General features: G+C 47.3%; 1 protein-coding gene across 2 annotated transcripts in view; it reads left to right on the forward strand.

Annotated features, from left to right (window-relative positions):
• The window catches only part of Fam178b (family with sequence similarity 178 member B), a 96,227-nt gene that overhangs the window by 38,874 nt on the left and 41,519 nt on the right, over window positions 1-15,834 (forward strand). For both annotated transcript variants that reach the window (XM_041656380.1, XM_041656381.1), the window contains one exon: window positions 10,108-10,222. In XM_041656380.1, the coding sequence (XP_041512314.1) occupies window positions 10,108-10,222 (115 nt within the window). The remainder of the gene's footprint in view (window positions 1-10,107; window positions 10,223-15,834) is intronic.

A 15,834-nucleotide genomic window follows, 5' to 3' on the forward strand; every position in this document is an offset into this window, starting at 1 on the left:
GAATTTTATAGAAACTCACAGTTAAAAGGTTGAATATGAATATTTGAAAGACGCTTTGACTTTAAATTATTGAGTTTTTTTATTTAATTTAATTTTAGGTTTATTTATTTTATATGTAAGAGTATTTTTCATGCACGTATGTATGTTTACTACATTCATGCCTGGTACCCACAGAGGTCAGAAGAGGGTCTTGGATCCCCTGGAACAGGAACTACTGGTGGTTTTGGGAAATTGGAGCAAGAGCTACAAGTGCTTTAACCCCTGCACTGTCTTTATAGCCCCTTATTGAAAGTTTTAAAGATAGTGGGGCTTTCAAAGGTTGGACTGTGTAATATATTGTGATAATCTTGAACAAAACAAGATAGGAAAAGTTATGGTTTAATGTATTTGTGTGTCAGGCTAACAAGGCATTGGTTTTTGCTGGTTAGTTTTTTGTTTTATTTTGTCAAGCCCTAGCATCATCTAGGAAGATGGAAAGTCAGTTGAGGTATTGCCTATCTAAGCTTGGCCTAAAGGCACAAGTGTGTAGGGCATTTTCTTTATCCCTAATTGATGTGCATGGACTTAGCCCACTGTAGGTGATGCCAGCCCTGAGCAGGTGTTAAGATAGTTGAGCCTTTAAGGAAGCAACTTTCTTCATGGTCTCTACTTCAGTCCCTGCCTCCGGGTTCCTGCCCTGTTTGCATTCCTGAGGTGACTTCTCTCGATGATGATCAGAAGATGTAGGCCACAAACCCTTCCCAAAGCTGGTCTTGGTCAGTGTTTTATCACAGTAACAGAAACTAAGCTAGGACAAGGGGGCTTGCTTTTTCAAATTAAATATTGATATATATGTTTATTATTTCTTTGAGAATTTTGTGTTTTGATCATATTTATCCCCTTAACTTCTTCAAGATCTACTCCCATACCCCCCACTTTCTTTTTTCAGAGAGGGGCTCAAATAGCCTGGTTTGCCCTCAAACTCAGTATGTGGACAAAAATAACTTAATTTCTGCTTCTCCTGTCTCTACCTCCCAAGTGCTGGCATTACAAGTGTGTGCCACCAAACCTGACTTATGTGTTGCTTGTGATCAAATTCACGTTATTTATTTCTGCCACTGTAGTGGTAGAGACCTTTAACACCAGTACAGTTTGAGGCCAGCCTGGTCTAAACAAGGAGTTCCATCCAGGCTAGCTACACAGTGAAATTCCATCTCAACCACAACTAAAAAAATGTACTGTGTGTGTGTGTGTGTGTGTGTGTGTGTGTGTGTGTGGTGCATGTCACAGTGCACATGTAGAAGTCAGGTGGCAACTTATGGGAGCCTCTTCTCTCCTTCCTCACGTGGGTTCTGTGGATTAAACTCTGGTCATCAGACAGAGTGGTGAGCATCTTTACCTTCCAGACCGTCTCCAAACCCCCAGGGTCTTGTCTTTGTGTTGTTTTCAGTTCTAAGTTGTGGGGTTCCTGGCAGCCATCTGAGCCTGGCACATCACAGGACTTGGGCAGTTATCTGATGAGTGAGTAGAATGGGTAGAACCAGTACATCGCCTGCCTGCCACAGACATCCTCGGATAGCTGCTCTGATCCTTTCATGTCCTCCAGCTGTGGAGATAGAGGTGTTGGCCAAGCTCTGGCTGTGCTGTTTTGTACCCCAAGGTCAGGGTTGTGGGCCCAGCTGGACTGCGGGGACAGTCACTCATACTGTGCTCCAGCTCGGCTGCCATCTAACTCATCTCCCGGGCCCTCTGAAGCTCTGCATCCCTTACCTGTCCAGCCATTATCTCCAAGTTCTATTGCATCATGGGCTGCCAAAAGCTCAGGAGAGTGGAGACCTGGAACTCACTCAACACCATACTGGCATGAGACCTGTCTAAAGTTCCCAGGGGATCCTGGTGGTAGCTGGGGCTAAGAAACTCCAGATTCTGAGGGACCAACCTCTTAGAGGGACAGAGTGACCAGACAATGAGAGAGGGTTTCTTTTTAACTTCAGATTCTTCACCCAAATACTTTCTGTGATTTGACGTTGTTAGGGACTTCTGTTTTCCTTTGTTCAGGCGGGGTCTCCTGTATACCAGGCTGGCCGTGAACTCACTGTGTAGCCAAGAATGGCTGCACTGCTGACCTTTCTGCTGTCACCTCCGTGTTGACATTATGGGCATGCACTGCCACACCCAGTTTATATGGTGCCAGGGCTTCAACCCAGGGCTTCATGAAGTTAGATAAGCACTCTATCAGTTGAGCTGTATCCCCAGCCTGGAGAAGTTCTTTGTCGTCCTCGTCCTCGTCGTCATCATCGTCATCATCATCACATTTTTAAATTAGTTTGTAAAGTAGTAGGTTTCCATGTGGCTTTCCATATGTTTTGCTTATCCCTCCGCCCACATCTTCTCTCCTGTCTCCCCACACCCATCCCAACTTAAACATTTCTACACCAGTATTCCCCACTGTAGTAATAAGAGCGGCGGGCCGCTTCCCACCACCCAGCTATCTTTACCTGAAATAATTACACGGAAACTGTGTAATTAAACACTGCCTGGCCCATTAGTTCCAGCCTCTTATTGGCTAGCTCTTACATATTGACCTAACCCGTTTCTAATAATCTGTGTAGCCCACGAGGTGGCTTACCAGGGAAGATCTTAACCTGCGGCTGTGTCGGGAGTGAAAATCATGGCGACTCCCCTGACTCAGCTTCTTTCTCCCAGCATTCTGTTCTGTCTACTCCGCCTACCTAATTTTCTGTCCTATCAGAGGCCAAGCAGTTTATTACTTAACCAATGAAACAACAGATAGAAAGATGACCCTCCTCCATCACCCCACTTCTATTTTTATATGTGTTCTACTCTCCCCCACCATGTCTTCTCCTCCCCTTCATGATCCCTTTCTAGTTTGCTGGCCTCTAGAGACATTCATTTCAGATAAACACAGAAAATTCAAAACCCAAAGCTAAGATCCACATACAAGAGAGAGAACATGTCGCATTTGTCTTTCAGAACCTGGGCCATTTAGTTTTTTAAAAATATTTTCTGACTCCATTTCCCTGCAGTTATTATTATTCTTTAGAGATGAATACAATTCCATGTGTTTATGAACCTTATTTTCATTACCCATTCATCAGCCGACAGACTGTTTCTTATTCCTGGCTATCTGAACAGAGACACACTGAACGTGGATGCTCATGTATCTCTGTGGTATGCTGAGTCCTTTGGTGTATGTCCAGGAGTGGCATAGTTAGTCGTACAGTAGTTCTATTTTTAGCCTTTTGTTAAACCTCCACACTGATTTCCATAGTGGCTACACCAATTTATACTCCCACAAAGTTCCCCTTTCCCCACAACCGTGCTTGCGCTGCTTGTCACTTGTTTTCTTTTGGGGTAGGGGGTTGTCTGTGTGGCTGTCCTAGAACTTGCCCTGTACACCAGGCTGGCCTTGAACTCAGAAATCTGCTTGCTTCTGCCTCCCAAGTGCTGGGAAGTAAGGTCAGCACTACGGGCCCCTGGTAACTTGTTTTCTTGATGATAGACATTCTGACTGGGATGAGATGGACTCTCGGTGTCCTTTTAGTTTGAGTTTTGCTGATGGCTAAAGATGTTGAACACCCTTTAAGATGTTTATTGACCATTTGTACTTCTTCCTTTGTGAGCTCTCTGTTCAGTTCCATGGCCCCTGTTTCTAATGGGGTTGTCTGTTTTCTTGCTGGTTTTTTGCATATTCTATTAACAGGATTAATCCTTTGTCAGATGTGTATCTGGCACACACAGAATGGGTTTTTGCCCATTCTGCAGACTTCCTCTTCTCATGATTGACAGATTTCCTTTGCTGTACAAATGCTATTTAATTTCATGACAAATTTCATTTGTCCATTGTTGGCCATATTTACTGAGCAGCTAGCGTTCTCTGAAAGCCTTTATTGAAGTGCATATCTTGAAGTGTTTTCCCTGCTTTTTCTTTAGTAGTTTGAGAGTTTGGGGGTCTTACATTAAGGTCTTCAATCCGTTTGGAGTTGGGTTTTGTTTGGGAGGAGAGATAGCGATCTAGTTTCATTCTTCTATGTGTAAATATTCAGTTTATTTGAGCACAAATGAGTGTTTTGTCAAAAAAGCAGATGGTTGTACCTACACAAGTTTCTATCTGGACTTCTTTTCTGTTCCGTTGATGTACATCCCTAGTCAATAAATATGAAGTTTTTCTATTTCTGTGAAGACTGGTATTGGATTTTAATGTGCTTGCATTGAATCTGTAAATTACTTTTGGTAGGACAGCATCTTCTAGCTTCTTCCTACGTCTTCTTCCTCAGGTGTTCTGAAGTTTCCATTGCAGAGGTCTCTGGCTTCCTTGGTCAGGTTTATTCCAGGGTGGGGGTGGACTGTGGGCGTCTGAGCGGCACTGGCACTGCTGCCCTGCTGCCTTCCCCAGCTTGTTTCCGGCTAGTCTCCAAGTGGGCTACTGATTCCTGGGTGCACTCTGCCACTTCTCTGAAAGAGCTGATGATTACAGTTCTAAAAGATTCTCTGGCTCTGAGATAAGAGTCTCACTGTGTAACCCTGGCTGGTCTGAAGCAAGAGATACAGACCAGGTTGACTTCAGACTTAGAGTCACCTATCTCTGCTGAAACTGAGGACATGTGCCACCACTCTGGGGATATGGTCTCTTCTAAAATCATATCTACAAATGAGAATACTTGGATTTCATTCCTTCCTACTTATATTTCTTCTGTTCGTTTCTCTCCTCTTGCTACTCTTGTTTGAGTTCCTGCCCTGACTTCTCTCAGTGCTGGATTGAAACCTGTAAGCCAAATACACCCTTTCCTCTTCTAAATTAGAGTGAGTTCTAGGACAGCCAGGGCTACACAGAGAAAAGCCTGTCTCAAAAAACAAAACAAAAGAAAACAAAATCAAGCAGCATCCAGGTTTAGTAGCACATACCTCTGGGTCCAACACTTGGGAGGCAGAAGCAGGTAGGACTTTGAGTTGGAGGCCAGCCTGGTCTACATAGCAAGTTCCAGGTCAGCCAAGGCTATATAGTGAGAATAAAATGACATAATTTTTTAGTTAAATGAGTAGAACTGGAGCTCATCATGTTGAATTAAGCCAGACTCAGAAAGACAAATATGTTCTCTCACAGATCTATTGTGTGTGTGTTTAACACATGATATACACGTATGTGTTAGGTTTTTCTTAAGATGAGCCTCTCCGAAGATGCAAATAATTTCAATCAGACCGAATTAAACTGAATTAAAAGATGCCCATGTTTAATGCAATGCTCCCGGGTGACCCAGGGAAAGCATGGAGAGGGGAAGAGAGGAAAGGGCAGTCCACGCAAAACCTAGAGATCACATGTTTATTCTCTGGGGGGCAGTTTAAATAGCCTGCGGGAGTGGTCTTGACCTTCCCTGGGAAGAGGGTTACCATTTGGCGAGATTTCTTAACCCTCCCTGGGGAGGGGTCACCATTTGGCAAGCTTTCTCGGAGGTAAGGTTTAGACTAAGGCAACTCCCAGGGGAGGGGGCTTGAAATGGAGTTTCCTGCCCAGTATTCCAAAGATGGATGCCAAGGGGCTGGGATGAGGCTCCCCCAACTAAATATTCCAGACCTTTTGTATAAAGGGGTGTTAGGGAGCTGGAGTGATGCTTCCAACCAAACAGTATGGAAATATTGTATCTTGCACAATGAATGTATGCTTATTAAGAAAGAAAGAGGAAAATTCCTGGAGCTGAGATGTGATAGCTGGGCTATAGTTGTCTTCTTGGACCCTGAGATGACCTTGATCTTGAGAGCAGAACAAGGAGCAATGCAGGCCGACCACAGGTACAGTCAGGCCTCGGCTCCAGCTGTCATCTGCACTGCCCCAGACTCCTTTTTCACCATAGAAACATAGACTTGATGGTTCTTTAAGCATAGCTGGTTTTGTTTAGCTTTTGTATGTTTTCTTTCTCGCCAGTATGAGTGCTTCTGTGGTCTGGCACTATACAGTCTGAATGGTGGGGGCCTTGAATACTCTGGTGTTAGGTGACACCAGGCAGTGGTGTGTGTTACAGAGGACAGAGGAAAGGAGAGGTGACCTGGGGACGCCATCATCTATGCTGTACGCAGAGCCATGAATAAACAGGCCAGAGGCCCACAGAGATGCCAGGGAGGCATGCAGGGTAGATCACATGGTAGGGAGGTTGGTAGGGATAGCAGAGAGAGGGGCTCTGCTCAGATGAGTGAGAAGAGAGCATAATGCACAAATGCAAAATGAACTGGGAACTGAGACAGGATTGTCGCGAGTTCAAGGCCAGCCTAGGGTATGCGGTAATGCCCTATCTCAGAGAGAGAGAGAGAGAGAGAGAGAGAGAGAGAGTGGAAGAGAGATTTCAAAGGAACAAGTTCAAGACTAACAAAAGGGGAGAAACAGCAAGAACAGCAGGATTTATGGAGGGCGCTGGAAGAGGCAATGTCAGTACTAGGGAGAATGGCTGTCTGTGCCCCGAGCTGACGCTGTGGTTGGGGTGATGAAATGTACATGGGTTTAAAATATGAACTCAAACCCTGGGAATGTAGCTCAGTGGTAGAGCATGTGCTTAGCATGTGCAAGAGCCTGGGTCCCTCCCGGAGCACAAAAAGAAAAACTAAAGTCCTGATTGGCTAGAGGAGTTTCCTTTATCCCTTTGATGACAGGGTCACCTCCTAAGAGCAGTGACTTCCCTTTGCCTTTTATTTCTGGGTGCTCTTCTGCCTCAATGCCCTTGTCTCCATCCCACAGCCACACACCCATTCCCGTGCTTCTAAAATCCACCATGACTTCAGGTCTCTTTGAGCCTATTCTGCCACTGTAACTCATCCTGGACACTTCCTGCATGCCACTTGGGCCACCTAGTGTCTCACTCCCCGGTTCAGTTTCCATTAGTTCTCGATGCTCTGGCCTCCAGGATCATTTACAACAACTCCTACTCCGTGTTCGGTCAACAGTGGCTGAGTGAATGAACATTTTCACTGACTAAAGCAAGTCATACTGAAACTAGTTTAAATGTAAGCACTAAAGTGCGGAGGGAAGTTAAGTAATGGGAGCTGGAATGGGAAGTAAGACAGTTCCCCAGCTTCCCCTACACTCCCTGGGAAGTGTTTCTTTCTTTCTTTTTTTTTTTTTTAAAGAGAGTCTGTTTCTTCCCCTTCCTGGGGCCTCCTTTCCTCCTGAGGTATATGGGACTTCAGAAAATTAGGGCCCAGGCTGAGTTAGATGGTGTTGCTCAGTAGACACCCGACCTGGGGTGAGGTGACAGGCACAAGAGCCAGGGTGCCCGCTTCACTGTTGGCATACCTGTGCTGACCCAAGATGAGTGATGGAGGCCTAGAAAGGGGGTTGGGAGCCAGGCTCAGAATGGCTGGCGCTGGCCAAGTGGCTGCAAGAGTGCTTAGGACACGTGTGGTTTTCTCATTCCGTGTCACCAGTGCCGGGAGCACAGCCTTGAAAAAACAGCTTCTTCCGTGACACAGATGGAAAAGTCACTTTTATTTTAGGCCAGATACCGTTTTTCCTTTTAAAGTGTCTGTTCCATCCCAGGAGAGCCACTCAGAGGGCCGCCTCCAGCCCCAGGCTCTGGCACAGCCCAGCTGCCCACGCTGGCACTGAAAAGCCCCCATGCCCGAGGACTGCTCTGGAGTCACCTAAAATGACTGTCTTGTGTGTGGAGAAACTTCGATAGGAAGACAGCCTGGAGGCTTCGAGTCTGGATTTTCTTATGTGTCAGCCTCCAGAAATCCCTCATTTGGGACAGAGAGCTGAGGAAAAGCTGAGCACATGGCCTACTTAGGAAGCCTTAATTATGGGCTCTGGGTGGTATTTTCCTGTCTCCAAGAACCAACTTCCAGGGCTGTTGATGGGACTGATTTATCCCCACATCTGGGCCCCCTTCCTTTGAAACTGCGCCGACCCTCAGGTCTGGTGGCACTGTGTTGGAGAAAGACGAGGTGTGACGCCAACGTTCGTGCTCAGCCCTGCTGCCCTCAGAGGGGTTTTCGAGCCCTGAGCACCTGTGTGGGCTGAGGTGGGGCAGGACACATCCCCTTGAGGCTCAGAGGGCCTGGCAGGATGTTCCAGCCCAGCCGGGCCTCGCCCTAGGTCCATTCTCTTCCCCTCTCTGGAAAGTTCACGCTCCCGCCCACGTGTGCGTGCATGTACGTGCAGAGGCCCCCCCAGAGGCCCAGGTAAACAGAGCTCTGGCTCAGGGACTCGCATTGTGTTTTGGAGTCTTTACGCTTTTCAGCTCATTTGTGAGGAGGTCGAGGGCTGTCATTACTGCTCTCTGACTTGTTAGGTTGCCTGAGGGAGGAAAACAACAACAGGAGTCTCATTACTTACTTGGTTAGTCCCGACCCATATACATTTCTAAGGAGAGAGACACCCTACTCCTGCTGAAGCAGTGGCCCTGGCTAGCTTTCAAAGACCCTGTGCCCGGCCAGGTGCAGATGGTGTGACCTGCTGAGACTTCACAAGTTTAGGGAACAGCCCTACATGGTTCTTGTGGAAGGAGGTGCCCCTTTTCTAGGCCTCAAGACGCTGCCATTTCCTTTCCCCTTTGCTGTGGCCCATCTTCCTTCTGGTCCCACCATACTTTTTCCTGTTAATCTGCTTTTGTCATGGCTGTACCTCTTGTGGGGAGGGGGGGGGGGGTCGCGCTTCCCTCACATTACCTGTGGCATGCCTCACTTGCCCGCTGCAGCCAGCTCCCCCACCCCTAGGCAGGTTCGATTCCACTTCACCTTTGGGTTTTGTTTTATTTTATATTTCATGACATTTTTCTTTATTTGCATGTGTATTCAGTTGATGGGCATGCTTGTCACGGCTCAGGCGTGGAGAGCAGAGGACAGCTTGTGCGCAGTGACTCCTTCCACTAAATGGGTCTCAGGGATCAAACTCGGGCTGTCAGACTTAGCCGCAGACATCTTTCCCTGTGGAGCCGCCTTGCCTGCTCTCTTGATTCTGCCTATTTAAGACAGTCTTGTTTGTAGACCAGGCTGGGCTGGAAACTTGAGTGATCTTCCTGCCTCTGCCTCCAAATTCAGTCTACAGGCACCCACCGGCATCCCTGGCCACGCTCTATACCTTTTTCCTGCCTTGGATTTCTGCAGGGACACCCTGGGCCTTTGCTTATCTACCTGGCTTCTCTCCCTCTTGGACGAGTGCTCCCAGAGGACAGAGGATGAAGCGCCCGCCCCCCCTTACTTTCCACCTCAGGTGGGACACTCACCCTCCTGGTGCTACTCAAATGTCTTAGCCCAGCCTCCAAGGTCTTGATTCAACATCTGAGAACACCTGTGGCTTTCCACTGCCTCCTCACCTTGTGACTGTTCACAGCTTCCGTTGTGCCTGTGAACTGCTTAGTCATGCTGTGTGGAGTCTCTGTTCATTCATTCATTCATTCATTCAGTTTCTTCCAGTCTGGCTGCTCCTAGGCCCTGGAAATAAATGCAGATATGGCCCTTCCTCTGCAGTAATTCTATTTTTAATTTTTATTTTTGAGAGATGGCCTCATTTCTGTAGCCAAGACTGACCTGAGAGTCACAGCAATCCTCCTGCCTCCTCCACTCAAGTGCTAGGTTTACAGAAATGAACTAGCATTCCTGTAATTTGTATACTGTTTGAGGAGAGGCCACTAGAAGCAAGTAACTAAAGATAAGATAATACAGAGAAATGCGAGCAGGTTGATGTGGCCTGAAAGGGAGGCAAGCTTTGCTCCTGCCTGGCCTGGCCAGGACAGTGGCCCAGGAAGCCCACAGAGGTCTCAGCAGCAGTGGGTACAAAATCACATCATTCGTTTGTGGCAGGGAGCAGGGAGATGCCGCAGCTGTGTCTCACTTGGCTATGAGTAGCTGAGCCCAGCTGCCACCTGGTGTGAACGAACGGTCAGGCATGGCCTCTGGCCTGTGTGCTTCCGTGCAGCTCATACCTGGAGGAAGACCAGATGAGCTCCTGTAGCACATGAGTACCTAAAAACACAAAGCACCTGTCGCTTCACTTGTGCGGCCAATGTTCCCACCGCCACCAAGATGTGGAGAAACTAGTGGGCCGGAGCTGGGGACTGCGTCAGGGGAAGTGTTACCCACCTCTTCTCCCCAGTCTTAACTCTGCCTCCTTTGTCTCAACAGATGAAGACGTGCGTTTGTGGTGCCCCTCGCTGCAAGAGGTCAAGCAGGTGTTTCACAGCTTGGGAGCCTTCAACCCTGCCCTGTATCCACAGGGGCCCTACCAGCACCGCACAAGGTGTGTAGCTCTCCTCCTGCACTGCCGCCTTCTCTCTGGTTTTCTAGTGACTTTAGCATACAGGATAGGAACTGCTGCACACAGACTGCCTGTGGGAGCAAGTGTCAGTCAGCAAACAGTGTGGCCTTCTGGGCTTAGAGCTCAGACAACCAGGCTGGAAGAGTTCTGCTCCTTACTCAGACCCTGCCTCCCTCCACTGGTGGATCCCAGACTACTCAGTCCAAATTACGCCTCCCCCTGGCAAACTCCAGTCTCTCTTCAGATCTGTTTGACTAACGCGTACAGCGGCTCCTGGCCAGCCGATCCCAGCTTTCTATCATTGTTGGGCTGGGAGAGGGTGTGTGTTTGGGTGTTTTGAGGTAGGGTCTCATACCTTTCAGGCAGGCCTCAGACTCTCTGTTTAGTGCAGGAGATTAAACCCAGGCTTCCTGAATTCTAGCCAAGCACTGTGCCAACTGAGCTATACCCCGAACATTGTTTTTAAAGATAGAGTCTTCCTCTTCAGGCCTAGCTGGCCTAGAATTTTCTATGTGTACAGGGCTGGCCTTGAACTCAAGGCTGCTTTCCTGTCTCTGCCTCCTAGAGTGCTGGGATTACAGGTCCACACCAGTGTGTCTGGCATAAAATGGAAACCCCTTGAATATCCTTTAGTCCCAGACTGCAGAGACAGGCAGATTTTTGTGAGTTCATGGCCAGTCTGATCTACACAAGGAGGTCTAGACCAGACAGAGCTACACAGTATGACTGTCTCAAAAATACCATTCGTATCTAAAATAAACTTCGTTGCAGAAAAAAAAAAAAGAAAAAGAAGAAGAAAGGAAAACTCCCTCTGCCTAGGGCCTCCTACCAGCTAGACAAACGACCAGCTGAGCTATATCCTCAGCACCAAGCACTATTTTGCATACAGTTTCCACTAGGTTCTATTTTGCATGATTCCATTTTGTGCCTATACTGGGCTTGGTGCTGGTGGTGGACAGTGAAACTAATTGTGTGAGCACATCCCTGCCCTCTAGGAACAGAGCCGCACACACTATCAATGACTGTTGTTGGGAGGGTGATGACCAGATAGAGGCTATACAAGTGTTGTGTGTTACATTGTTCTCCAACTCACAGCACATCCCAGCTCCCTTGAGAACTCCTTTGAGATATCCCCACCCTGCATCCGGCAGCAGTCCCTCCACCCAGGCAGAGCTGGGACCCTTTCTTTAGCTGCCGGATGTTCCCCTGCAAGAAAGCGGGTGATTTCTTAAGAACCTGTTCCACGACTGTGTTTAGTAATTGTCTGCCAAGCCCAGCCACACTTGGCTCTGCTATAAATACCCCACGCATGTGCCAGCCTGCCACGCTTCTGCCCCTTTCCCTTCTGGAGTGCAGCGCTCCATATCGGGTGTAATCCGCCTCTTGCTGCTTTCTAACACACCCTACTGTGTCTTGGATGAGTTGGGGGATTCGAATCACACTCGGGAAAAGCAAAGCATGCCAGAGAGCCTGGGGTGGAGGGGATCAAGAAGCCACTTGTGACACACAGAGCCCACCTGGGAGATTGGAGATACACTGGAGACTCTGCTCTTCCCAGAAGCCTCCAATCATCTGTTCACACAAATGTTAGCGCACAGACTCGAGCTTGGCCAGGGACAGTGAAGACCCAAATTGGAAGAGGGGAGTTGATGTGCCACATGGTCTCACTCCTAGGCGTGCCTTTCTTCTTTTTTTTTTTATATGCTTTAAACATTTATTTAGAAAATTTCACTTTCATTAACATTAAAAGCATATAATTTCTACTTGGTTCATTGTGTTCTGACTTTGAATAAAGATGGCATGGTTTAGTTTTCTTAAGACTAAAGACATCTTATTAAGTATTTTCATAGGAAAGAAAAACAGTTTGCAATACAGTGTCTAGGATCTGCATACCAATGTTAAGATCAATCTTTACAGGTCATGTGTGCTCTGTCTAGACACACAGCTCTAGGCATGCCTTTCAACCCCCCCTCCTTTAATGGGCCCCGGACATTGGCATAACCATTAACCCTCTTGCCCAGGGAGGATTCAGAGTGGGCCTGGAGGACCCATCAATGGCCACCAGAGCATTTTTCTTGTGGCTTGTAAGAGCAGACCTGAGTCCCTGCCAAGCCCCTGAGAATGGAGATTTTTCTGCATCCATTGATTCTTCTTCCTTCCTCTTCCCTGGAGCAGGTGGGTGCTGAAGATGGATGCTCAGGGCTGTTTCTTGGGTTGCTGTAAAGTGGCTGCTACATTTGAGAGCGCTCCAGATACCATCGTGGAGCTGAAAGACAACTCCTGCAAAGTATTTGGGAAGCATCCAGATAGTTCCATCAGCCCTTCACCAAGGGCACAACATCTTGAGGAACAGACAAGACAAATGCTAGAGCAGGCCACCTCTATCCCATGGTCCTGTCCGTCCTGGTTCTTGGCCACTCTTAGATGCTGGCATTGTGCCGTTTGCTCACTCTGGGTTTTTCTTATCCTTATTCTACCCACGTGACTACCTATGGCTCTTTGTGGGCCACCTCTGGTGTTATCCCCAGAGTCTCATAACAGATCAGGCTGAAATAAGGACTGAAAGGCATCTGCACACAGTGCATGACTGGCTGTCCCTCTAGTTGCTGTGCGAAAGCCATGTTTTGCGCTGTTTGTTCCTAACCTCAGGTTTCTGCCACCATCTCTCTTCTGAAATGTGCTTCACGATTTTCTGACAGGGCTGGAGAGCCGGCTCTGTTGGTAAAGCGCTTGCTGTGGGAGCATGAGGGCCTGAGTTTGGGTTCCCAGAACAACGGGAAGTGAGGCACACTCTGGAAGAGAGGGACAAAAGATGGCAAGAGCTTGCTGGTCAGCCAGTCTAGCTGAAACGGTGAGACCCAGGTTCAGTGAGGTGGCTCGGCTGTCACAAGCTTTCCTGACTAGAAAGCAAGGTAGGAGTGATGAGAGGAGGCCATTGACTGTCTCCCAATGCATTCACACAAGTGCACGCTCATGCACACACATGCGCACACACGCACGCGCGCACACTCCTCCACCCCTGCAGACAAGGTACGCAACTCAGACACACACAGACTTCCTCTTAGAAAGGCGCAGCCCTTTGGCAGCTGCACCATGCAAATCACAGGTCCAGAAAGTGGGAGGATTTGGGGAATGGCAGGGCAGAAGAGAGGCCAGTATGTGAAGATAGATCAGCATCAGGAGTTAGAGCTTTTCAGCATCTTTGCAAGGGGCTGGGCCCACATTGCAGCAAAGGCTGGGCTGTCTCCTCTGCCCTGGGAACAGCAGGAAGGCTCTTAGGTAGCTGTGATCCTCAGCGCTGCCTCTTGACCACAAAGCTGTCAGTGTGTTTGACAGAAACCATCTAAGGGAGGAGGGCAGATGTCTGCAAGCTCACCATTTCAGGGGGTTCTGTCTGGGATCAGCTGTCTTCACTGCTTTCATGGCAAGGTGTAGGGCCTGGTGGAGGATCTGCTCAGCCGTGGAGGAGACAACTGTGCCCTAGAAAATCACGCCCTGTGGGTGCTTCCTGCAGCCACACCTCATCTGTTAACAGTCCACTCCACTACAAGCTCACTAGTTCATGAAGCGACTGAACCTTCAACATAGGATCCTTTGGGGGCATTTCTTATCCAAGCTGTAACAAAAGGCCAGCCAAAGGATTGCCTGGATTTGGGTCTGCCCCTTCAAGAACATTCTAGTGCTGTTTTCTGGAGTCAGGAGTCTGGCCCACTTGGTTCTCAGATGGGACACCCTCTTCAGACACCAGCAGGTACAATAATGACAACACCCCGGAAGAACATCCTGTCCCGCACTGGGGTAGTGGTAACTACCTTCAGTAGTGTGATTGGATCCAGGAGTAATGCGCATACATACACACACCTCATGGGTTCAGAGAGGACTGCTTCTCATTTAAGGAGATATCAACTAACTCCAGTTTGTACAAACTGTGGCAGTGTTCACTGCTTAATGCTACATTGTAATGAGTCTCTGTCCTGCCAGCCAACTCCCAAATAACAATAAGGAGACATTATTAATTATGAAAGCTTGGCCTTAGCTTAGGCTTGTTTTTAACCTGTACTTATAATTTAAATTAACCCATTTCTATTCATCAGTGTTCTGTCATAAACTGCCCTTCCTGCTGCTTCTGTGTCTCCTGGCGTCTCTTGTGTACCTAGATTCATCTATTTCCATTCACTCCCAGGAATTCCTGACTATACCTCCTGCTTAGCTACTGGCCGTTTAGCTTTTTATTACACCAATCTCAGCAATACACCTTCATACGGTGTACAAATATCCCACAACATTACACCCCCCCTTTTTTTTTCAAGACAGGGTTTCTCTGCAGCTTTTTTTTTTTTTTTTTTAAAGATTTTATTTATTATGTATACAATACAATGTGCTGCCCCCATGTATGACTGCAGGCCAGAAAAGGGCACCATATCTCATTGTAGATGGTTGTGAGCCACCATGTGGTTGCTGTGACTTGAACTCAGGACCTCTGGAAGAATAGTCAGCATCTTTAACCTCTGAGCCATCTCTCCAGCCCCTCTCTGCAGCTTTTGAGCCTATCCTAGAACTCACTCTGTTGAGCAGGCTGGCCTTGAACTCACAGAGATCTGCCCGCCTTTGCCTCCTGAGTGCTGGGATTAAAGGCACATGCTACCACTGCCTGACGCATTTCCCCCTTTTTGTCTAAATAAAAAAAGGTTTTAACTCTAGCATAGTTAAGACTACATACAATACAAACAATTATCAGGTAAGAATTATACTTACAATATCCAGTCCATATGTATTTGGGAAGGTCAGAGAAAGTACTCTGTTATCTATCCTAACTTAGTGAGTCCAAAGTTTTATACCTAAACCACTTCTATCATAACTTGTATTACCATTTTAAAAATGTCTTTTTAGACCTTCAAACATCTTGCATAAACAACTTAAGCTTTTATGTTTTTCAGCCTTATAAATTTTATATCTTTTATGTAAGTTTTTTTCTGAATTTGGTAACAAGAAAAAACGTAACTATAACCATCTCGTCTTCAACTCCATCAGAGAACTGAGAAGGATGTAGTATTACTTAAGTAAACAGAAGTGCAGAGCAAACGAAACTATAGAAATGCCAGAGACAGCTACTGCCTGAACAGTCGCCCAAGGTTCTTCTGCAGTGTTGGGGCATCCATCTTTGGCCTGTAGGCCTAGAATATCTGACAAACTTTTTAGTGAAGATTTTTGGTTTTTCAAGACAGGGTTTCTCTGTATAACAGCCCTGGCTGCTCTGGAACTCACTCTGTAAGCCAATCTGGCCTCAAACTCACGGAGATCCACCTGCCTCTGCCTCCCAAGTGCTGGGATTAAAGGCATGCGCCACCACCACCCGGCCAAGTAGGAACTTTTAAAGACTGCTCTACCTTGTCTTGGCAAAGTGTGGCAGTGGCCTTCTTTTGTGTTCTGTTTGTTCAATTTGTAATATCAGCAGTCAAAGCAAGGGCAGGTTTTTTTTCCCAGTGACTAACTTAGCCACAATAAAAACAAACTCCATATGTAGGTTCTTTGATGCCCAGCTTTTTTTTTTTTTTTGAGGTAAATTGGTATTAGTCTAAAACAGTGTGGCTGAG

This window comes from Microtus oregoni, unplaced genomic scaffold (assembly GCF_018167655.1).
Source record: "Microtus oregoni isolate MIOR12 unplaced genomic scaffold, Mior012 000007F_ref0000211, whole genome shotgun sequence".
NCBI lineage: Eukaryota > Metazoa > Chordata > Mammalia > Rodentia > Cricetidae > Microtus > Microtus oregoni.